At 41.2% G+C, this 25,259-nt stretch overlaps 1 protein-coding gene across 2 annotated transcripts; it reads left to right on the top strand.

Moving 5' to 3' along the window:
* The first annotated feature begins 6,710 nt into the window (after positions 1–6,710).
* On the top strand, positions 6,711–17,163 carry tra2a (transformer 2 alpha homolog). 2 transcript variants are annotated; one of them, XM_072676480.1, is made up of 9 exons: positions 6,711–6,892; positions 9,409–9,542; positions 10,248–10,407; positions 12,238–12,291; positions 12,972–13,160; positions 13,817–13,932; positions 14,047–14,154; positions 16,381–16,448; positions 16,634–17,163. In XM_072676480.1, exons 1-9 carry the CDS (start codon positions 6,857–6,859, stop codon positions 16,642–16,644), a joined length of 876 nt encoding a protein of 291 aa, XP_072532581.1. In that variant the 5' UTR covers positions 6,711–6,856; the 3' UTR covers positions 16,645–17,163. The 2 variants fall into 2 exon arrangements, with proteins under 2 accessions (XP_072532581.1, XP_072532580.1); XM_072676479.1 differs by having other exon boundaries at positions 6,712–6,892; positions 16,378–16,448.
* The last annotated feature ends 8,096 nt before the right edge of the window (positions 17,164–25,259 follow it).

Here is a 25,259-nt window from a genome sequence, read left to right as displayed (position 1 = left end):
CCCAGGACGCTAGCGTCAGGAAGCAGATAAACTCTGATGAAAGAGAAGGTGTCCCAATACTTTTGTCCATATAGCGTAGGTCTGCTTTTGCTTTGGGACAGCTGAGTGTAGAGTTAGGAGTCTTGCCCAAGGACTCTTATTGGTGTAGCGCAGCACCCAGTCACTCAGACAGGGGCTCGAACCCCAGTCTCTCTCATGGACTGGTAGATCACGGGCAGGTGGTGGCGTCATCCGGTGTGTGCAGCCCTAGTGCATCCACTCCTAAACATACAGGACCTCCAGTAGATAAGATGTTCTGTATAGAGGTGAAGGCTCTTCTCTCGCGCAGTGTGTTGTTTGTGCAGCAGGGAGAGCTGGTAGCTGTGATCTGCCACTTGGGATTCCTGACTGGGGCTTTATGGTTCCTTAGCACTAGTGCACTCCTCACACCATGTGACCGTCACAGTCTAATAAACACACATGCTGCGGGAGGCTGCGTGTCCCTCGAGTCTTATTCTGACTGGGTGTGTGACTTTGATTGAAAACAGTGAAACAGTAGCAGATCTGAATGAGGCTGGTGTGGATCAAATGAGTCATCATTATGTATTGTAAATGTTTATATATATACACATCAGTTTCTCTGGTTTTATTATTATAGGCAGTGTGTTTATGGAAATTCATAAACCATGGACAACATTTCTTCCAAATTCCAAATTAAATTATTAATATTTAGAGTATTTATTTATTTATTTGCAGAGAAATTATTATAATAATTGTAATAATAACCTTGACTGACCAATCACGGCTCTCCTGTCACGGCCGGCTCTCCACTACTCTTTCACACTGCTGTTGGGCCTTTATGCCGTTCATAGTCTGTAAATTCAGAGAACTCAGCAAAATTAAGAGAAAAACATTAAGTGGTCTCTTTTTTTCCAGAGCCATATTTATATATAAAGGTAAAGGTACAAGTATCCGTCACTGTACAGTGAAATGTGTGCTCTACATGTGACCCATCTGTGGTAGTGAACACACACACATTAGTGAACTAGGGGCAGCCAACTTCAGCACCCGGGGAGCAGAGAGGGTAAAGGGTCTTGCTCAAGGGCCCAACAGTGGCAGCTTGCTGAGCCTGGGTATCGAACCCACAACCCTGTCATTAATAGCCCGGAGCTCTAACCGCTGAGCACCACTGCCCTGTATATATATATATATATATATATACAGTAAATAAATAAATAATAATAATAATGTGGCATGTGCAGAAGTAATGGCACCTTAAATAAGTATGTTTTTATTTAGTTCATAGTTTAGTTTCATTAAAAAAAAAAACGAATTGTGTCAAAAATGTGCAGAAAATATTTATATTTGTTATATTTATTTTCATTAGTATTATTATATTTATCAGACATGTAATTATAATAATAACCCACAACACTGTCATCAATAGCCCGGAGCTCTCACCACTGAGCCACCTCTGCCCCATATGTGTATATATATATATATATATATATATATATATATATATATATATATATATATATATATATAGTTGTATGATGGTATTGCAATAAATAAATTAAATAAAAAATACTAATAATAATAATATTAATAATAATAGCTGTATGATGTATATTGGGTTGTATGATGGTATGCTTAGTCAAGTATTCAGTGTGACTGAGAAGGAAACAAAACTGAGAAATGAAAGACAGGCTGCTAATACACACCACACGAACTACGCTGAGAGTGTGACCACTGGGGAGGAGCAGTGTGTGTGAACTGAAAGTGAGAAACGGAACCAAACACACACAGAAAAAAGGTTTAGTACAGTTTTATAAAAATATAAATATTAACAAATTAAAAATGTGAATAATTTGGAAAATGTTTTTTTTTTCATTTTTTGTTTAGAATTTAATATAAAATATTTGTTTCAAGTCATTTCACTGTCATATATTAAGAAAATCTGAAATATCAGATTATTAGAATATTTGATATTTGATCAGAACCAACAGAAAAGGATGTCCAACCTCTTTTATCACAAATGACTGAGGCAATCAGCTGGTGGCGCTGCCTTACTGTAGCCCAGGTTGCTTTGACAGTTTCCAAATCCAGTCTCTCAAATGAATAATATGAATTAATATATAATAGAAATGAATATAAGAATATTTCATTTGTCTGAGTGAGTGAGTTCCTGTTCACACAGTGTAAATCCAGCGTTCCCTCTGCCTAGTCCAGCACATGCAACCACAATCACGAGGAGGGCAAGCTACAGTAGGTCAAAGCTGGAAAGGTCAGAAAGGTCAGGCTGTTCCCAGAGCGCTGCATCTAAGCATGCTAGTGGAAGGTTGTCCGGGTGGGGAACGTGTGGTAGGAAAAGATGCACGAGCAACAGGGACGACCTCGGCCTCGAGAGGACCTGGCACCTCAGGCTGGAGTCAGTGCCTCAGGAGCCACTACACACAGACGTCTCCAGGAAAGGAGCTACAGCTGCTGCACTCCTGATGTAAAGCCCCTCCTGAACCAGAGACGGCGCCAGAGGTCCGGAGGAAGAGTGGAGATTCATATAGGGGTCCAGTGTGAGGTTTCCCCAGTCTGTGATGGTCTGAGGTGTCAGGTCATCTGCTGGTGTTGGTCCACTGTGTTTACCAAGTTTTCCAGGATTTCACAGCACTTCCATGCTTCCATCTGTTGAAGAGCTTTATGGAGATCGGACTCAGCACTGGCCCACAGTACCAAAGCTCCTACCAAATGGCTTGTTGACCATGATTGGTGTTACTGCGCCTGACTGGACGGCCAACTCCTTGGACCTGAACCCCATACAGATTCTATAGGGTACTGTCAAGAGGGAGATGAGAAACACCCGACCCAGCAATGCAGAAGAGCTGAACCATCAAAGCAACCTGGGCTTCAGTAGCATCTCATTAGATCGGACTCTCCTGTGTCTCGTCTAGACTCCTGCAGCGAGATCAATGAGCTCGAAGTATTTCTAGGGACAGTCGGCAGAAGAGTAGCTTTGTTCAACCCTGGCACATCCAGACTGGCCTCAGCATGCCGTGCTAAAGGCCAGGCAGGTCAGGGCATGTTTAAGGTCAGGCCTGTTATAGCTGCTGATCAGAAGCTGTCAGACCTTGTGAATACAGCAGCGTGTTCAGGTGTATATAAAGGCCGTGTTTAAGCTCTTACTCCTCTGTTCAGAGGCGGGGCCTGAACCCTTTAGTTAACCTTAACTAGCGTAGTGGAAAACACCTGACCAGCTACATGACCGTGCCCAGGGTCTCACGGCGATCGGACCAGCTCCACACACACTGACATGGCGCTGTTGTGCTGAGAACAGACCAACACTTCAGTTTTGTGCATTTATGCATTAATTGGACCTGAAATGTGATCAGATATTCAGCACATGAAAGAGAACCCGACTAAACCAATGACTTTATCATTTTTTTTTAATTGTATTTCTTTATTGAGCAAAATTATCCAACGTTAGATATCTTTCTTGATAAAAGTATGTGTTCCTTTGCTTTCGGGAGCTTTTTCGGGAGCACTTTTTGGTAGTCTGACTCTCCTGAGGCAGCTGGTGATCGATCCTGCTCTATTGGTTGGATGAATTCTGACCGATACCTCCTTTTAAAAGTGCTTTTTCTTAGTGATGTTAACTTGGAGGAGTACACAGCAAGTGCACTGGGGCACCCCAGGGCAGTGTACTGAGTCCTTTGCTGTTCAACAACCTTCACTGGAATGTAGAGAAGACCAAGGAAAAGGTTGTTGACTTCAGGAAATCAAGACCGGACCACTCTCCGCTTAACATCAACGGCTCCTCTGTGGAGATCGTTAAGAGCACCAAGTTCCTTGGTGTCCACCTAGCGGAGAACCTCACCTGGTCCCTGAACACCAGCTCTACAGCCAAGAAAGCCCAGCAGCGTCTCTACTTCCTCCAGAAGCTGAGAAAGGCCCGTCTCCCTCCACCCATCCTCACCCTCTTCTATAGAGGAACTATAGAGAGCATCCTGAGCAGCTGCATTACTGCCTGGTTTGGGACCTGCACAGCCTCTGACCGCAAGTGTGTTGTGTTGTCTGTCCGCACTTGTTTGTTTGTGTTGCACTTGTGTTCTGTATGCACTGTCTATGTTGCACCATGGTCCTGGAGGAACGTTGTTTCGTTTCACTGTGTTCTCTGTATGTAGTTGAAATGACAATAAACCCACTTGACTTGACTTGACTTGAAGTCCCTCCAACGCATTGTGAGGACAGCTGAGAGGATCATCGGAGTCTCTCTCCCCTCCGTCATGGACATTTACACCACCCGCTGCATCCGCAAAGCAGCCAGCATTGTGGATGACTCCACCCACCCTTCACACAGTCTGTTCTCCCTCCTGCCATCAGGAAGAAGGTACCGCAGCATCCGGTCCAACATGACCAGCCTCTGCAACAGCTTCTTCCCCCAAGCCATCAGACTCCTCAACTCAACTCAACTTCTGAACTGATGTCTTTCCTGCTACATGCACACTCTCTCTCACTCTCTCTCTCTCTCTCTCTCTCTCTCTCTCTCTCTCCAACCATTTACCCCAGATAAAATGGGAACCATTTTTTTTGCACAAAGCATTTTGCACTAATAACTTTATTACCTCACTGGACTCAATATTTATTACACATTGCAGAATTTGCACACTACCACCAATTATGTATTATTCTCTGTCTGTACTGTGTTGTGTTGCACCATGGTCCTGGAGGAGCATTGTTTCGTTTCACTGTGTACTCTGTATGTAGCTGAAATGACAATAAAACCCACGTGACTTGACTTGACTTGAGGGTTTCTTGTACGAAGCGCTCTTTCTGATAGGTTAAGGTCTGGACTGTGAGGGATTGTGTGTTTAGCTACATGATGAATGAATAAATGGAGGAACAGGGCAGGTGTTTCTGATAAACAGGCAGCTCTGCGTACAGAAGTGGGTCAGAGCAGATTACAGAGCGGGGGGGGGGGTTCAATCTTGACGAACAGCAAAACAACTAACGAAGGACGAAAAAACAAACGAATGAAATATATTATTAATAATAATAATAATCATCATCATCATCATCATCATAATCACAATCATAATCATAAATATTAATAATAATAAATATTAATAATAATAGCATTGATTAGCTCCACTGTATGATATAACACTATTACATACTGCAGTAATAAAAAAAAAATGTAATAACATTATTATTGTTAATACTACTACTACTAATAATAATAATAACAATAATAATAATATTAACAATAATAACAACAATAATAATCATAATAATGTGGCATGTACAAAAGTAATATCACCTTAAATACGTATGTTTTAGTTTTTTATAATTTGTGTCCAAAATGTGCAGAAAATGTATGTTTGTTATATTAATTTTCTCAGACATATAATAATTAATAATAATAATAATAATAATAATGAGCACCCCTGGTCAAATTAGTTTACTTTCTAAATGAAAAAGTTCATTTTAACGTAATTTAACGTATAGCAATAAATAACAAGAATATATAATACTACTACTAATAATAATAATAATGTGGCACGTGCTAAAGTAATGGCACCTTAAATACGAGCTAGAGTGTGATACCTGCGCTGAAGCGCCACCTATCGTCTGAATATCACATTGCTTCTCTAGGTGACAGCACTTTTAATAAAACTATATTTATATAATGATTTAAAGTTTTAATATTAATTCATATTAATTTAATATCAATATATTATTTATAAATGTTGCTGTTCTGACTGTAAACAAGTAAATAAACCCTCTACAGGAAACTAACTTAAATAAATAAATAAAAATATGTTGTATACCTTTTATTAAACAATAATATTAATTAAATAAAAGTATGACTTAGAAACTCAACAATACATGACATTTGAGGAGTAGCAACCTAAACCTCTACACATGATCGTATGATTGTGAGGATTGTGGATATTTTCCTTTATAAGATCTTTGGTTTCTTCAGTGAATCTACAGCTTATCAATATTTGATTCATATTTGTGTTTATTTTTCATTGTTATGAATATTAAAGACTTGTTTTGTTTTTTTTATTTTTTGTCTTGACAATAGTTGTAATATGTACACACTCTATATTGACAAAAGTATTGGGACACCTGCTCAACTGACAACTCCTTCTTCTGAAATCAAGGGTATTGATAGAGCTGATCCTGCTTCTGTTGGAGTGACTGTCTCTACTGTCCAGAGAAGAAGACTTTCTACTAGATTTAGGAGGAGGAGCACTGCTGTGAGGATTTGATTGCATTCAGCAATAAGAGTAGCGTTAGTGAGGTCAGGATGGTTGGATGAGGATGATCACCTCCCACCTCATCATCCCCAACTCATCCCAATGAAAAGTACTGGATGGAGCTCCACCACCATCATCATCCCAGAGAACACAGTTCCTCCACTGCTGGGGGGGGGGTTATACCCCTCTACTAGCCCACGCCTGGCATTATTAGGCAGCATGGTGCCAATAGCTTCCTGGCACCACTAGCTGTATGTGTGTGTGTGTCTGTGTGTGCATTTGCACATCTGTGTCAGCAATGGGTGCAACTAAAAGTAGCTGAATGCATTCATTAGAAGGGGTGTCCACAAACTTTTGGACATGTAGCGTGTTTATGCTGTGCTGGGCGGAGTTTGAGCCCCTTCGTTGAGGGTGTTTTTACTAAACCTGGCAACCCGGCCCCGGCCCCTGCCTCTTCCCCTGCCTCTTCCCCTGCCCCAGCCCCAGCAGCAGCCATCTTCAGCTAACGCTAGTGCTAAATCTCTCTACGACACAACCCGTAGCCCTGTCTAAGCTCCTCTAGATCCCTGCCTGCCTCCTTCATCGGCTTTAGTAAGCTCACTAATTTAATTTTGAGAATGAGTGACATCGAGGACGGGAACTTTGAGAGTAGAGTAAGTCTCAGTGTGTTATCTCTGTGTGATTCTACATATCTACGAACTCTACTGTACACCCTTCTCTCCAGCGGGCCAGCAGTCCAGGTCCGGAGGGTGAAGATCCGCCCCGGGTTTTGCTCCCCCTTCACCTGCAGGGGGCGCTCGGCTGCAGCAGAGCTGACTGCGCGGTCGGTACAAAACCCTGGGGCGGATCTTCACCCTCCGGACCTGGATTTAGCCACCGTTGCTTCTCTCTCAGTCTTCCCTGCTTTTCTGTAACTACTGATTAGATTGGAATAATCAACCCTATCGAACAACCAGTTGTTCTTAAGCTTTATTGGTTATATATTGGTTATATATTAGTCTGTAGGGCGTGTTTGTCGTTGTTGTAGCCTCGCCTGCAGCCAACGGAGAAGCAGTTGGCCTGTTAGCCTGTTAGCACAGCTGCTAGCGAGCTAACCTAGCGCTAGATTTCAGCCAGCTTGCACAGCGACGATGTTTTGTCCGAATAAGCGACCTGTTCCACCTTTAAAACCCCAGTTAACTGTTTATTTCTGTGGTTAGATGATTGTACATGTTGGATGTAACTAATTTAGGTACATAAGGGAAGTTTTATTGGCTGTAGCTGTGAATTTAGCTAGCTCGCTGTTATTGTGGGCCTGAACTGTGGCTCTGCTAATAGCTAACCTAGCTAAAGCTACATTAGCCAGCTGTGAGTTTAGAGCTTATTTAATGTTTAGAAGTTAATAATAAACCTTTATATTTATATATTATATATAAAAGATATTTTAGAGGTAGGTATTTGAGTATTTATTTGGTAAAGAGTATTTGGAAAGCAGAATTTAAAATTTATTTGTCCAAATAGTTGTTTTCCCCCTGGTAATTATATATATTGTGGTAATTATAGTCTTTTAATTCACTATTTATTTATTTAACAATTTAATATTTAATATAATTGAATATTATTATATTTAATGTTATATATATATCAAGTATTTTGAATTCACTTTAAAAATTGGGATATTGACCATTTTTACTATATCGCCCCTTAATAATGTATTATTTAAAAATAACTGCATGGTATTTTATAACACATACAGATATTAATCTAAATCATAAATATTTTATTGATCCCAGGAGGGAAACTGCAGTTCTTACAGTTGCAACCCGTCTTGTAAGAATAAAATCTCTAAAAAAAAATGCAGATAAATTTAGGACAAAAAGAGAAAAAAAAAAAGATAAAAACCTGAAAAATGTACACAAATTATATTAATATAGTAAAGAATATGAATTCTTATATGAATATAGTAATATAATAGTGATAATATGAAAATAGTTACTGAGTAAGAGTACAGTATTAATTATGTAATATTATTGGTATTGGTTATAATTTTTTTTTGTTATAGTTATTGGTATTATTAGATAACTGAGGAGTATTGCAGCTCTACAGAAGTCCATTTTCAGCCTCGTCTCAGAATGTGGTCATATTGGAGCAGTTGAGAGTTTCAGCTGATTGTTGTTTTATTTCCTAATTTTATTTTCTGCACATTTCCGATCAGTCTTTCAGACTAACTTTTTGAGTTAACTTTCTAAACCCCAGCTCTACTCGAAAGCCCTGTAGGTCCGCAGCTTCTAAACTCTTCCCAGTTTCACCTAAAGACCTTTCTCTGATCCTTATCTAATTTCATCGTTGACCCTGTCTGGATATGAATGTGATTTGAAACGTGCTAGTTGTATTTTTCTGTTCATTGCAGTTCTTCTTGATTTGGTTTGTGTGATTTCCAACATGTAAATGTGTCTTTAAGCAGGAGTTTTAAGAGCTGAGTAGTTCAGGACTCCATTTCTTTTTCCAAATCTCCCATGATCTTAATCGCTCTGAATGTTCTTTTTTCATTAAGGTTATTGGTCGTGAAGGAGTTGAAGAGTTAAGGCCAAGAATGTGGAAGAATATCCAAGATAACAGAAGGCTTTTGAAAATGTGTACAGAGCAGACGGTTAAATGGGAAGGGGAAAAAAGAACGGAAGATCGGGTCAGATAGAAGCACACTCGCGTTATGTGTCTAAGCAGGAAGAGAGGTTTCAAATTTGAAGAAATGAAAAGGAAGGCGAGGAAAAATGAAAACTGAACAAATGAAGACCGAAGAACGATAAAATGCCCGAAAAGAAAGGAATAGCGTTAAAAGAAAACAGAAGAATGAATGTGTCCATAGGTTAAGTAAACGTCCAGTATATGTTCCAAGTGTCTGTAAAAACACCCTGTTTATTGTTGATGCATGTTGATTGCTTGTAATTTGGAGACCCAAAGCCCAAGGACTTAAGACTGTTAAATATCATTGTTGATATTAATATTTTTACCGTAAGTTAATTTGTACAGAATAATTCTAACACTCTTTCTCCACAGCTGTAAAAATACATATTTATATTTTTATTTATATATATATATATATATGTGTGTGTGAGAGAGAGTGTGAGAGACGGGATGATTTTTGTAACTCTTGGTTGTAAATGCTACAACTTCATTGCTGTAATGTTAGGATTCCCGCTCGCCTTCCAAGTCGGGTCGGGGCAGTCCAGTCCATGGCAAGTCCCACAGCAGGTCGGGCTCCCCCAGCCCATCCCGAGCTTCCAAGCGTTCAGAGTCCAGATCACGCTCCCGCTCCAAGTCCAGGTCAGTCCGAGATATCTGCCTGTATGTCTGTCTGATCTGTCTCTATCCATTTTGTCTAGCTGTTCTGTCTATGTGTCTAGCTATCTGTCCGTCTGCCTATCCTGTCTAGCTAGCTGTCTGTCTGTTTAAGCTGTCTATCGATCTTATGTCTCTGTCTGTCTAATCTAGTCTGTCTAATTGTGTCAATCTAGTCGAACTAACATGTCTATCTAGTATTGTCTAATCTGTCTGTGAGTCTATTTAATCGATCTGTCTAATCTGTCTGATTTATCTGTCTATCTAGTCGAACTAATCTGTCTGATTTATCTGTCTGTCTATCTAGTCGAACTAACCTGTCTATCTAGTTTTGTCTAATCTGTCTGTCTATCTAGTTTATCTGTCTATCTAATGTCTCATCAGTCTGTCTAATCTGTCTGTTTGGTCTGTCTAATCTGTCTGTCTATCTAATGTCTGTCTCATCAGTCTATCTAATCTGTCTGTTCGGTCTATCTAATCTGTCTGTCTAGTCAAACTAACCTGTCTATCTAGTTTTGTCTAATCTGTCTGTCTAGTCTATCTAGTCTATGTAATCTGTCTGTTTGGTCTGTCTAGCAGTCTGTCTCGCTAGCTAGCTATCTGTCTATCTGGTCTGTCTGTCTAATCTATATCGATCTTATGTCTATCTATCAGGAGTGCTCTAGACCATCTTTCCCTTCTCGCCAACAGATCTCACTCTCGTCGTCACTCCAACCGCCGCTACAGTCGCTCGCGCTCTCACTCCCACCGGAAGAAGTCCCGCTCTCGCTCCTACAGTCCAGACTATCGGCGCAGGAGGAGTCAGAGCACGTCGCCCATGTCCAACCGCCGACGCCACGCAGGCAGCCGGGTGAGTGTAACTGAGAGCCCGACTCGGGGAGAGCAGCAGGACCACAGAGATAGAACTTCTGTTAATTTAGATGATCAGTTTGCACCTAGTGATCTGATGTCCCAACCAACCTGACTTTCAAGGTAGAAACAGAAGAGTCAGATCTAATTACTGTGAGATTTATTAAAACCAGCCAGCTCAGTTTTACCTCTTTGCGCCAGGTAAGTCATTATTAGTTTTTTTTTTAAGAGCACCTTCTGAGCGAGCAGCTTATTAAAGAAACTCTCGTTAAGGAGCAGTCGGATGGAGAATCTTCTCATTGATGTCAGTTGGTTAGGTACAGGCTTGCCCAATGAGTGAACAGTATGCTGTTGGGATGTCATTTAAATATTGTAATTTTAATTGGCTTCTTTTGGCTTTTAACATAACAAAGGCACTAAGCCAAGCCTGATATGGCTCTGGACCAGCTGGAGCTGTGGAGCTGGTGTCGTAATGCAGTGAGAAGTCAGACTGCTGTTGGTTCATTAGTAGGGTTGCAGCAGTCATGGTTTATTATTATTATTATTATTGTTTTTTAGGTACAGGGACCCATAATGCTTGGCTCACGCTGAAGAATCGATTAATCTCACATATGCACACTATGTCCAAATATTTGTGGACACCCATTCATAATGAATGCATTCAGCTGCTTTAAGTTGCCCCATTGCTGATACAGATGTGCAAATGTACAAAACAGCTTGTCTAGTCCCTGAGCCTGGATTTGGAGAATTATTCTAATGATTTTTTAAATCGTTAGTGTTAAAGTTGAAACTGTAACACATAAAGAAATGGTGTTCTTATGAATGGACAAATGTTTTTTCTCAATTTTTTTTTAATCTGTAATTTTTTCTTAACCCAATGTTTATTTTAGAGATTTTATTATAAGAAATAAAAGCAAATGTACGCAGTAGTGCTGGGCATTTGGTATACCGTTTCAAATGTGTCCTACTGTCCGTGTCTTTTACATATCGTGATACTGTCTACACTATTAGTGTAGTAGTAGTAGTAAAGCAAGCCACTGTTAACCTATAAGGACAGGCCTGCTGTTTCTAGTAAACACTTCCTTTAAAAGAGGGGTAAGAAGTAAATTTTACTGGCAACATAAATAAAATATGAATAAATTAAAATAAGTGGTCGAAATATTTTGCTATGTTGACCAGTATGATGACCATTTTTTTAAATACCATTGAAACCACTGTGAAACCAGTTACAGCTGCAATCCTGTTTATAAGTATCACTTAAATTGCCGCTCTGTTGTAAGGTTGGGAGTTGTAAACGGGTATGGAGATGATGTAGCTCGCTGCAAGTAGGGTAAATGTACGGAGCTAAATGGGAAGCTTTTTAAAAAGAGGGAATCTCTTTATTCATCTGGCTCCAGTTCTGAAAACCAGCCCGTTTAGTCCGAATGACGCATCTGAAATCAGCGTTGCACCCAGTGTCTGACATGTTTTGCCTATTGCAGAGCTTAATTGTGAGGAGGGGAAAACGACCTCTCAAAAAGCAGCTGTTATTATAGTTTAATACCCATGCAGCTGAAGGCAGGGCTTTTTTCTCTCGAAACAATATGTTGCTTGTCACATGTGTTGAATGTAATTCTTTTATTGGTGTTACTGACACTTTGTTTCACAGTGAAACTATGCAAAATGAGGCCATTGGTAAGTTACATGCCATTGTTTTGGGGGAGGATTGCTTCACATGCCCCCCCCCCTCCAGTGCTTGTTACCCAACCAGTGTCCTCTCCCTGTACAACAGCACCAAGATCAGCATGAGTGTTTAATAACCCCTTTTACTTCCCTCTGATTATATCAACAGAGCACATACAGCCATGACTTCAAAAAAGATTCGGTCAGTCATGGTGATGCCAGGGTACGTGAACCTTTTCTTAACCTTTTGAATGTTCGCACTAGGCCAGATTGGTCTCGGTGTTGCAGTGTTCTCTGTAATGGGGCATAAGAGGTACTTTACATGTTACCTTTTTAGTTACATCTGTGTCGTGCATCTAAATTAGTTGTCCTGAGGGAAGACTGAGGCACTTTGTCACTGTCAAATCCTCTGTGGACCTTCTGTGGTACCATGCCTTTCTCATATTGGGTCAGAATGTCTCGAAACGCCTCATTACAGTGATTTTGGCTCAATTTGAAGTTTTTACATTTTGTCTGCATATATTTAATAACTCAGCATAACTCCTTCAGAAATTGTTTTACTGTGTCTGAAGGGGTTATTAAATTCTGGTACTAGAGACTAGAGATTTTAATAATTGCATTTTACACACCAGTCCACCAGGGGGAGTAATGTGATGTATAATAACTCATTTCTCACATAGATAAACCTAATGAAAATGCTCACATTTGACTGTGTGATGGGTAATCCTGCACTCGGCACACATTCTGGTTCTCCTGCTTGCCTTAGTCATCACGTTGATGTGCAGCTGATTACATTTAAGTCCATATTCTGTAGATTATCTTGAATCGGAAGAACAATTCATAAGCATGTAGATCACAGTTCTCCTGCCTTCTCATGGTTCTTTACTATCCTTCTCCCCACAGGCCAATCCAGACCCCAACACATGTCTCGGTGTGTTTGGCCTGAGCCTGTACACCACAGAGAGGGATTTGAGAGAAGTGTTCTCCCGCTACGGCCCGCTTGCAGGAGTCAACATAGTCTATGATCAGCGCACAGGCCGCTCCCGGGGATTTGCTTTTGTCTACTTTGAACGTATTGATGATGCCAAAGAGGTACGGCCATAGATTGGTCTGCTGACTGCTTGTTCAGTTGGTCTTTTTATGATTTTAAAGTCTGGACATTTTTATATAGCTGTAATATTTCTTGGTCTGGTCTTTTTGCCCAGGCTGAACCAGAGCGTTCATTAAGGCCACATTGACGTTATTAGGCGCAAATCCCATTCCCCGTCTTAATGAGACTCAGATCTGGGCCACATGTCCTAGAACTTAATTTACATATCTATCTATCTATCTATAATATAATGTATGTACAAACACCAATTAGCACCACCTACCTAATATTGAGTAGGTCCTCCTTGCGCCACCAAAACAGATCTGACATTTTGAACTCCACAAGACCTCTGAAGGTGTCCTGCGGTGGTCTCTGGCACCAAGACTAATGTTAGCAGCAGATCCTTTAAGTCCTGTAAGTTGTGAGGTGGGCGGGGCCTCTATCAGCATTAATAAGTTTTGGGTACCTATGGCCCTGTTGCCGGTTCACCGGTTGTTCTTCCTTGGAGTAGGTACTTTTGGTAGGTACTGACCACTGCATACCGGGAGAGAAACCCCCACAAGACCTGCCTGATCATAATTAATTAATATATAAATAAATAAATGTGCATATAAATGTTCTTCAAGGAACAAAATGTAATGCTGTCTCTTCGCTCCAGGCTATGGAGCGAGCCAATGGGATGGAGCTGGATGGTAGACGCATCAGAGTGGACTACTCCATCACTAAAAGGCCACACACCCCCACACCTGGAATCTACATGGGCCGTCCCACACAGTGAGTACAGTTATACTAGCATTTGTGCACAGATCAGCTGGTGAATGGTTTGGATGGTTATTGTTTTCCTACATTGGTTAATATCTTAAATACACTGTTGCTCTCGTGTTGCAGTAACGGAGGAGGTGGAAGCAGCAGCGGAGGCCGCAGACGAGACTCCTATTATGACCGAGGCTATGACCGTGGCTATGACCGATATGACGAGTACGACTACAGATACAGGTAAATTAGAGAAGTTCTTAGAACATTAGCTCTAACTGCAGAGTGAACGCTAAATCTCTTCAATATCAAACCAAATTGCTATTCAGAAAAATGGTGAGGCTCCCATGTAGGCATGTAGCACATCTAACTTGCTCAGTGGTGCTGAGATCCTAAGAGCTCCTAAGAGTCTCTCTGTGTTGCAGAGGACATGACTAGCTGGACACACTAGTGGATTAACTGGCAGTAGGATTACAGATTACTCAATAACCCAGCAGTAGGACTCTGTAGTGCACTTTTCTATCACAATACAGAGAATTTATTTATTAAATACATTTTTTTTATTTTATGTTTTGTGTTTGAGGATTTTAAGAGTAGAAAACTCAATGTATAATTTATTCTGCACCCTGTTTTTGTATTAATTTGCTAAATTAAACATATTGGGGCAAACATACCGTGCCATTACTTTTGTACATGCTGCATTTTCATGTTTTCTTACCCCCAATTTGTTTAATTTAGTAAATAAAGAGTAACTTTAGTTTTAACTGTGTGTTTATACTTTTGTTGGAGCTAAAGAAAATGATAGGCTGTTAGATTTTAGTCCTGGTTTGCTTTGTGTTTATACTGATATTATTGCAAATGAACCAAAAGGGGTGGAAGAAAAAACACTTATGACACATATATGACAGAGGCTGCAAGGTAGCGGTCTGTGTAACATGGGGTCCGCAAATGATCCATGCGAAAAATAACTGGGAGGTGGAGAATAGGGGGGGAATAAATTAAATAAATAAATGAAAGCTGTAAAATGTACTGTTACTGTGGCTGTGAACCAACTCGCACATCTTTACTGAGGCAGCTACACTAATAAATGCAGTTCTAATGGTGGCTACTTGTAAAACACTGTGGTAGTGTGTGATTTGGGACACAGCCCCGCTAAACTACAGCGTCAGACAGACCAAAGCAGTAGAAGCACAGAAATGTAGGCAGGTCTGCACGGAGACCCCTCACCCGTGATGAAGCTGGTTGATGAAGACGGTGTGACGGTGGTGGAGCGAGGGATTTTTAGATTTTGCAGGCAGGAGTGACCCCAGAGGTCGTTTAGAAACAGACCGAAACCCACCTGCTCAGGCGGTCTCTGTCTGCTTGTTGAGTTTGAAAGGCAGCGTTCACACTGACCGAGCAATCGCACCGGGGTTCGTTTTAATGGAACCAGCGCTGACGAGTATGAGCACACCCTGAGCGTGCAGAGTGTTTTCTGTAGAGAATAGAGTAGGCTGGAGATGCTGGAGTGTTACAGTTTCAGTGCAGATTAAATAAATGACATTTTAAAATGTCTGTGAATGTCATTGATTGCCTTTCTACTAATAATGATAGAAATGGGCCGAACACTCCTACATTTTCATTGTTTTGGATTGTGTTTGAAGAAGAGGTTGTGAAACTGTTGGAATTGCACGTCCTCTGCATCGTCACATTCTCTCGTTCTGCTTTTGCAGCTCATTGCTGTCGGAGCTGAACCACATATCTGTAAAAATGCCAAGTTTACAGCGGAAAACCTGCGCTTTATTTTTCTAGATTTGTTTTTATTTATTTTTACTAACAAGTTATTAGCAAATCCAGGGTCAGCCGAAAGCTGCACACACAGAAGCAGGGAGTCATTAAATATTGCAGATTTAACCCTGGAATCAACATATAACCCTCGTTAGACCCAAACTGTACCCTTACAACAAAAAAGAGAGGGGGGGGGGGGCAAATATAAATAAATAAATAAATAGTGAATGAACAGCACTGAGAGAATTGACAGGCCTTTAAAATAAGTGATAAGAGGCTGCCAATACTTATACAACAAGTTGGTGGATCCTCATAGACTAAATTTAACCTTTGCCAAGCTGAGGGGGAAATAATTTCAGGTCTTTTAACCACAGAGGGGATAAGGTGAATGCACTCAAATCCTCACAGCAATGTTCCTCCAAAATCTAGTAGAACGTCTCCTTCTCTGGACAGTAGAGTTTACAGTAACTCAAGCAGAAGCAGCTCTTTGTAATAACCTTGATTTCAGAAGAAACAAGGAATGAACATGTCCCAATACTTTTGTCAATGTAGTGTATACTTGCTACACAGATTGACTGACTGTATAATGGCAGTAGTTATTTGCATTAAATTGCAGAAAATGCAGCAGTTCAGGCCTATAAATCAAGCATGAAGTCGTGTATTGATTGATCGTGACGTCTTCTTGACCTTACTTTGCAGTAGAAGGCGCTCTCCGTCACCGTACTACAGCCGCTACAGGTCCCGCTCGCGATCACGCTCCTACAGCCCACGTAAGTATGAGGAACGACATGGTTGGTGTTTGCAGTTGAGTTCTTTTTCCTGCTAAGCCTACATTTTTACCGGACTCCCGGGTAGACTGTATAGTGTGTGTGAAGGACGTTAGTGTATCTGTGATTACTGTTCTCTTAAATCCGTCTGCTCTGAGTCTAATGTCCAGATTTTCTTCTGTCTGCAGGGCGATACTGAGGCCGTGAAGCCCGCTGAGCCGTGTCCCGCACGTCGACCTGGATGTGAGGACGTTAAAAGAAGCTATTACATATCTCCACCTACTAGGATACGAAATAAACAGTGGATTAAACAGAGCAGCTCTAATTAGACAGATTTATTTTATTTTATTTTGTTTGTTTAATAGACGTCTTTATTTGTACTTTCCGGCTTGACGGTGATGATAGAGGAACGTGCGAGGTCCTGGGCGTGGTCATGGCTTTTTCCCCTTTCCCTTTTCCTGCTGTCTTTATTTCGTAGTGAATCTGTTTGTACGTAAAAGATAGGCGGTTCTGAACAGGTATGAATGTGCTAGTGTGTAGCGGTCAGTACGTATTTACGATACGTGTGTTTTAAGACAGGTGAGAATGTACTGGACGTTCTAACAGTACGCTTAACCCCTCTGTTGTGTGACGACACCCACTGTTGTACTTTTCATTTATTTCATGTTTTTTTTTTCTTTCTTTCTTTCAAGGAATAAAAATAACTCAAGTCCTTGTATCTGTTTGAAAGTCGTGGATGTGAAACTGAGCATGTTTTATAAATATGGCAGTAGTTTTAGTTCCCTATTTAGTCTGGAGCTCTGGAAAGCCAAGCTAGTTCAGAACGTCTCCCAAAGCGTGCCCATGTACTTCCATTAGGTATTAAGGAAACTATATGGACAAAAGTATTGGGACGCCTCCTTATTCGTTGTTTCTTCTGAATTTAAGGGTATTATTGTTGAAGTAACTGTTGCTACTCTCTAGAAAAGGAGGCTGTCAGGATTTGAATGTTGGAGGATCACCACCCCAACTCTGTCTAAAATGATTGGATGGCGCACCACCACCATCATTCCAGAGAACACAGTTCTTCCACTGCTCCACAGCTCCTTAATGCTGGGGGGCTTTATACCCCTCTATAGCCCAAACCTGGCATTAGGTAGCATGGTGCCGATAGGTTCATCTAGTTTATCTGGTTCATAGAGCTCCTCTGTGTCAGCAATGGGTGCAACTTAAAGTAGATGAATGCATTGATTAAAAGGGGCATCCACAAACTTTTTGGACATATAGTGTAGGCAAAAAGGTAAGGAGGCCTTCATGCGTTTAGTGCAGGGTCTTCATAACATGCAGCACTGCAGCTCTTCCTCGAAGTAGTTTGGTCGTTTAAAAGGGGAGTTAATGAGGTTTTGATACCAGAGCAATGTGAACAGCAGACAGTTACATCAGGGGGTCCCAGTCTTGGTCCTGGGGAGCCCATCTTTTACACATTTAACACTTGAACATGCTTGACCCAGCACTGTAGAAGCTTGATGATAAGCTAATGAGTTGGTGAAAAGGGGCACTGTATAAGAGACCCCTGTTCTGCAGTCCTGGAGACCCGGTCTCCCGCTCAGACTCTGCCTTGTGAAGGGCCTGGTAATTAGCTGACCAGCTGTGTTGGGGGGCAGTGGGTGTAGAAACTGCAGAACAGCGGGTTCGAACAGGCTGTGTAGCGAACGCTACATAGACGGCACCATCTAACTTCTAACTTCCCAAACGTCCATACGTCTGCTCTTACCAGATGTATTTGGAGCTTCACGGGAGCCTCATACCGGAATATCATCTGGGGAAGGATGTTCCGGTGTTGGTTACACCTCCACAATTGCTCAGTACTGCGGAGGTGGTGGTACGAGTGGATCAGATAACAGCAGTGCTGCTGGAGTGTTTAAACACTGAGAATCACTGAGAATAGATCACCAACCAGAAATATCTAGCAACAGCAACCTGTCCATAGGACGCTGCCCACAGAATGCTGTTGGCTGGATATTTCTGGTTGGTGACATGATATTTTAGTATAAATGGGCCTGTGGGTAAAATCTGGTCGCATATCCAGGAACTGCTGACTTCATGAGATGTTCTACAGCCACCGTAGAGAAGGTGCACCAAGAATGGACTGCTTACACATTGAGCGCCTCCCAACGGTGGAGCCCCACAGGCCACTGATACCAGAGGGGGTCACTGCTAACCTCTCGGTTATTCCCTCTATTAGGTAGGTGGTCATAATGTTCTGATAAGAATATGTGTCTGTGTGTGTGTATATATATATATATATATAAGCTACAATCTACTCAGAACGTACACATCTGCGTACACATTATATATTATATACATACACTACGTGTGTGTGTATATATATATATATATATATATATATATATATATATATATATATAAGATTAGATCATACATATATATGTAAATGAATATACATATATAAGATTATAAATTTATATTTAATATATAGTATATATATGTATGTATGTATGTGTCTTATGCAAACGTTTGGACATAAAGACACCACTCAGAAAGCCAGCTGATTGCTGATTGGTTAGGAAGCCCTCTAACACAGTGATGCAGTGATTATGGGGGGAAATATGAACTGAGCAAGGTTTACAGTATTAATGAGGACATTATATCAACATTCCATGATGAATAGAAATACTAATATTTCTATTACCAATAGAAACACTCACATGTTGGAATAACAATAATACAATTTTTACAAGAAAGTAAATGTAAAGAGTTCATTCCAGATCATTTCAAAGCGTTTCTATTGGTCCAACTGTCAAAACAATAAAACAAATTTGACCAAAATAGATCCATCGTTTACAGCATAATCAATATTAATTCTTATATGTTAATAATAAAATTGTATGTTGTTTTAGAATTTCATGATTAATGGACCAATAGAAATGCTACAACATGACCTGAAATGACCCTCCTCTTCTCCCCCACCCCCCCTTCATCCTCACCTGCATCAGGTTATCAAGTGTTGCTGGTGGAGGTATGCTGCATCACACACGGTGGTGTTTCTGAACCTCCACTGGGCTCCAGTGGTGGAGTCATCTGATGATTCTCCACTGAGAGAAGCTTCCACAGCTGTAGATACTGAGCTGTTTGAGCTGTAGAATGGTCATTCAGCTTAGGTGACCCCCTGACCTGCTGCTCCCGGCCTCCTCGTTTCATACATCTGCCGGACATCAGTGCTTAAACTTTCCAGCTCAGGCCGCACTACTCCACTCTTTATGGAGAGGTGGAAGGTGTGTAAGGGCTTCACGACTTCAGTACGGCTTCATCTGTTAACAAACCCTGAAATCAGGCGTGGTCCTGGGGTTGACGTCCAGTGCCGGAAGCCCCCCCACCCCTCACCCTGAGGGCCTCAGCCACTTGCTGCTGGGTTTGGCTGCCCTCTTGTTTCACCTCTGTCCACAGTGAACCAATCACCACTGACCTTCTTAATATTAATGAGGTTTGCAGCTTTAAAGGCACAGTGACAGGAAGGCTCGATCGTGCTGACGGACAGAGCTGGACACTGGGTGTTTATAAATGGCGTAGGTTAACTACTTACACATTCAAAAATAAAAATTAATAAATGATTAAAATAAGGCAGAAGGTCCGTATCTACACTATCAAGACCTATCTGACTTTAATACTCAGTTAAAAACAGGAGGGAAGAGTAGAGACGTTTAATTTTAGCTGTTGAATTTGAGCTGGTTTAATATATATATATATATTCAGAATTGTATTTTTTATTAAATCATAGCAGATATTATGCAAAGCTAAGCAAAACTGAATTTGAATGTGGTTGAAATTACATCCTGCTTTATATTTTCATCCTCACAAACATTTATATTACTTTTACAACATTTAGCAGACGTTCTTCTCCAGAGTGAATTACAGAAGTGCTTCACTGTACCCTGTACTCCAGACTTTTTTCTGTCCTGCACCGAAGTGGTGGAACGAACTTTCCCTGGGTGTCTGAACAGCAGAGTCCAACGCTAGCTGTCCTCAAACCCAGATTGAAGCCAATATGGAGACCATAGTACTCTTCTCTTCACCTGAGTACTCTCAGAAGAGTACTCAGGCGAAGAGAAGAGTACTATGGTCTCCATATTGACTTGTGTTTAGTAGAGTCTAAGATTAGAGGAGCTTTAAATTTTAGTCTATTTAAACTAGCTGAGGTTCTTCTTGGGTAAATAGCTAAGCACTTTTGTAAGTGGCTCTGGAGAAGAGCATCTGATAAATGCCTTAAATGTAAATGCAGAGTTCACATTTCAGGTCACATTTCACTGTACAGTGACAAATACTTGCACCCCTTTAAAGATCCCTCTAAGAGGTCAGTATGACCACAATACTCTACCTACTCTACACTGAAGTAGGAGCTGGGTCTTCATTACTATTCTAATCCTCGTTTGTGAGGATCTGCCAATGACCTTAACTGTCTACACACATAATTATACAAAAAGAAATAGAAAAAAAGCACACTGAATATTCAAATTCTAACTGTATCTCTGTCTATATAAATTATCCAAAAATATAATTATAATAAACATAGTACATATAATTTTCTAATAATTTGCCCAGTTTTGGCTCAGAGATCTGCTGCTGTTGATTGATTATGTTGATTGAGAGTGAAATGAAGTCGTAATGCTGCTTCTTTAATCCCAATGTTTTTTCTGATGATAATTCTGATGTATTTCGAATATGCTCATTTCTTATAATATACGTATTATATTATGGCCATCTTGTCTAAAAGATTTCCACATACAGTGGGGAAAAAAGTATTTAGTCAGTCACCAATTGTACAAGTTCTCCCACTTAAAAAGATGAGAGAGGCTGTAATTGACATCAAAGGTAGACTCAACTATGAGAGACAAAATGAGAAAACAATTCTGAAAATCACATTGTCTGATTTCTAAAGAATTTATTTGCAAATAATGGTGGAAAATAAGTATTTGGTCAATAACAAAAGTTCATCTCAATACTTTGTTATATATCCTTTGTTGGCAATGATGGAGGTCAAACGTTTTCTGTAAGTCTTCACAAGGTTGGCACACACCGTTGCTGGTATGTTGGCCCATTCCTCCATGCAGATCTCCTCTAGAGCAGTGATGTTTTGGGGCTGTTGGCGGCAACACGGACTTTCAACTCCCTCCAAAGGTTTTCTATGGGGTTGAGATCTGGAGACTGGCTAGGCCACTCCAGGACCTTGAAATGCTTCTTACGAAGCCACTCCTTTGTTGCCCTGGCAGTGTGCTTGGGATCATTGTCATGCTGAAAGACCCAGCCACGTTTCATCTTCAATGCCCTTGCTGATGGAAGGAGGTTTGCACTCAAAATCTCACAATACACGACCCCATTCATTCTTTCATGTACACGGACCAGTCGTCCTAGTCCCTTTGCAGAGAAACAGCCCCAAAGCATGATGTTGCCACCGCCATGCTTCACAGTTGGTATGGTGTTCTTTGGATGCAACTCAGCATTCACTCTCCAACTGTACCAAACAGTTCTACTTTGGTTTCATCTGACCATAAGACATTCTCCCAAAACTCTTCAGTGTGTTACTGACGGTAGCCTTTGTGACGTTGGTCCAGCTTTCTGCAGGTCATTCACTAGGTCCCCCCGTGTGGTTCTGGGATTTTTGCTCACCGTTCTTGTGATCATTTTGACCCCACGGGCTGAGATCTTGCGTGGAGCCCCTGATCGAGGGAAATTAGCAGTGGTCTTGTAGGTCTCCCATTTTCTGATTATTGCTCCCACAGTAGATGTCTTCACACCAAGCTGCTGCCTATTGCAGATTCAGTCTTCCCAGCCTGGTGCAGGTCTACAGTTCTGTTTCTGGTGTCCTTCGACAGCTCTTTGGTCTTCACCATAGTGGAGTTTGGAGTGGGACTGTTTGAGGTTGTGGGCAGGTGTCTTTTATACTGTTAACCAGTTCAAACAGGTGCCATTAATACAGGTAATGAGTGGAGAAGAAGTTACAGGTCTGTGACAGACAGAAATCTTGCTTGTTTGTAGGTGAACAAGTACTTATTTTCCACCATTATTTGCAAATAAATTCTTTAAAAATCAGACAATGTGATTTTCAGAATTTTTTCTCATTTTGTCTCTCATAGTTGAGTCTACCTATGATGTCAATTACAGCCTTTAAGTGGGAGAACTTGCACAATTGGTGACTGACTAAATACTTTTTTCCCCCACTGTATATCTATACTTCTGATACATCGTTCAGATTCAATCGCCAATATTAATCTGTATTATTTATTTGAATAAATAAACACTGAGCAGGAAGTAAGTAGAGCTTCTGATCTTCTGGAAAGTCCAGGGTTTGCTCACAGTCCCAGTTTACTGAAGGAGAACAGTGGAGTCTGGTGAGACTCTCACCCCCTGACCTCTGATTTGGGCTCCAGTGATGAACCTGTAGCCCCTCCTCCAACGTGAACAGGAAGTGACGTAACACAACCACATGACTGCTTGGTATTTCACAGGAAATGTGAACACACTCCTTAAAATAAAGGCTCTAATAAGGGTTCTTTGAGAGATGCTATCGAAGGACCACTTTTGGTTCCACACTGAATGGTCCATGGTGTCCCACAGCTGCAGACGGCCAACCGCTGGCGCTGGGTTGAAGGTCTCAGATAGGGCGGGGTGTCGGACACTCTGGGGGTAAATAGAATAATCATCATAATTCATATCTGATCACCTCACTGATCTTTATCTTGCTCTCTGTTGACCCCTTAAACACCAGGGGGCAGTGTCCCAGGCAGGGATCAAGGACCGTCCTGGGCACTGTGTAAATTCTGCTTATCAGAATAAACACTAATAATATCACTCCTACAAGTGGTGGAGGTTCTCCTTCACTGTGTTTATCTCCAGAGTTCTCCTCTCTCATGGAGTCTAGTGTTATTTAGAGTTCTCCTCAGATCAACACCTGGTTTGGTGGTAAATCAGGGATTAATGATGGTAAATCAGGTGAGCTGCTGCTGCTGCTGCTGCTGCTGCTGCTGCTGATGGAGTTGAACACATCCTCCACGCTGTGCTGGCTGGACTGAGGGGCGTCCAGGAGAACCCCGGAGGAACCGAGCTCTGTTCTTCAGACTAGCTCACCGACAAGATCTCACTACTTTCTTTCTTCAGAATGAGAAGCTCTTGTTTCTCCTTTTTACTGGATTCATGTTCAGCTGCTTTATCTGTTCTGACGAGATCTGGAGCTTCTACAGTAGAACCCTCTCACTGCTGAGAGACAGGGGAGGGGGGGGGGTTACAGTGATGGGATTGGGGGACTAAAACCTCTATCCAGCACTGTGAGGAGTCTAGGAGTCAGGAGCAGTCTAAATACAGAGTAGTGATACTTATACAGTAGTTACTGAATAAGCAGTCTAGAACACTTCTCGGCTACCAGGGGGTTTCAAACCTGGGTCTCAGAATCTGCCACAGATCTACTGTTCAGCGGTGTGTGTGTTCGCGTTCCACAGCTGGATACACTGGTGCAACGCTCCTATTTTAAAGACTTTAGTCAAGTTAGGCATTCTGTTCTTAGCTAGCGCTCAAATCTGTGATTATTAACAGTCCGATTTTTGCATTTCGCTCCATCTCACCTCAATGTGCTTCTCTCTTTATGTTTCTTTAATACAGAACAGAGGTTTCAGCTCAGGTTGGAATTACTTTGCAATTGAACTTTTTTTTAAATGTAAAGATATTTTCCGTAAATACTCTCTGTAGAGAATTATGACTCTCTGTGCTGTAGCACCACTTTCAGACTTTTACAATGATATAGATTTATCATTAAACAGACTTACTGAATCTTTTCATAGCATAGAAGAATAAATGTATATTTATTTCACATGATAAAATAACTACTGAGGATGTTTCACTTCTTACCCCGTTAAACGTTCAAGCCCCTGTTAAACTGAGGGCTTGAAGAGTTTCACACTCCATTTTGACTGAATTTCACTGCTTTTGTAAAGAGCCTCAATGTCTCCATTACATTCCCACCTGGGACCAGATTTCAGTTTACTATTAATTGCAAGTAATTAACAAAAGAATCCATAATTTGCTCCATTTAAAAAAAAAACCTCATTATTTATGATCCCATCAGAACAGAAGCAGGTGAACATAAAGAGAGAAGCACATTGAGGTGAGATGGAGCGAAATGCAAAAATCGGACTGTTAATAATCACAGATTTGAGCGCTAGCTAAGAACAGAATGCCTAACTTGACTAAAGTCTTTAAAATAGGAGCGTTGCACCAGTGTATCCAGCTGTGGAACGCGAACACACACACCGCTGAACAGTAGATCTGTGGCAGATTCTGAGACCCAGGTTTGAAACCCCCTGGTAGCCGAGAAGTGTTCTAGACTGCTTATTCAGTAACTACTGTGTAAGTATCACTACTCTGTATTTAGACTGTCTCACATTAGTGGTAGTGACCGATAACACAATGCTGGACAGAGGTTTTAGCCCCCCCAATCCCATCACTCTACCCCCCGTCTCTCAGCAGTGAGAGGGTTCTACTGTAGAAGCTCCAGATCTCATCAGAACAGATAAAGCAGCTGAACATGAATCCAGTAAAAAGGAGAAACAAGAGCTTCTCATTCTGAAGAAAGAAAGTAGTGAGATCTTGTCGGTGAGCTGGTCTGAAGAACAGAGCTCGGTTCCTCCAGGGTTCTCCTGGACGCCCCCCAGTCCAGCCAGCACAGCGTGGAGGATGTGTTCAACTCCATCAGCAGCAGCAGCAGCAGCAGCAGCAGCAGCAGCAGCAGCTCACCTGCTTTACCATCATTAAGCCCTGATTTACCAC

The sequence above is a fragment of the Salminus brasiliensis genome, chromosome 3 (assembly GCF_030463535.1).
Source record: "Salminus brasiliensis chromosome 3, fSalBra1.hap2, whole genome shotgun sequence".
NCBI classification, from domain to species: domain Eukaryota; kingdom Metazoa; phylum Chordata; class Actinopteri; order Characiformes; family Bryconidae; genus Salminus; species Salminus brasiliensis.
This window is presented reverse-complemented; position numbering and strand designations above follow the sequence as displayed.

Bases quoted from the DNA above. Each gene is read 5' to 3' on its own strand.
- tra2a (XM_072676479.1), top strand. From the start codon at position 6,857: ATGAGTGACATCGAGGACGGGAACTTTGAGAGTAGA. The intron at 12,292-12,971 runs GTACGTGAACCT...TTCTCCCCACAG, and splicing joins TCAGTCATGGTGATGCCAGG to GCCAATCCAGACCCCAACAC. The intron at 13,161-13,816 runs GTACGGCCATAG...TCTTCGCTCCAG, and splicing joins GTATTGATGATGCCAAAGAG to GCTATGGAGCGAGCCAATGG.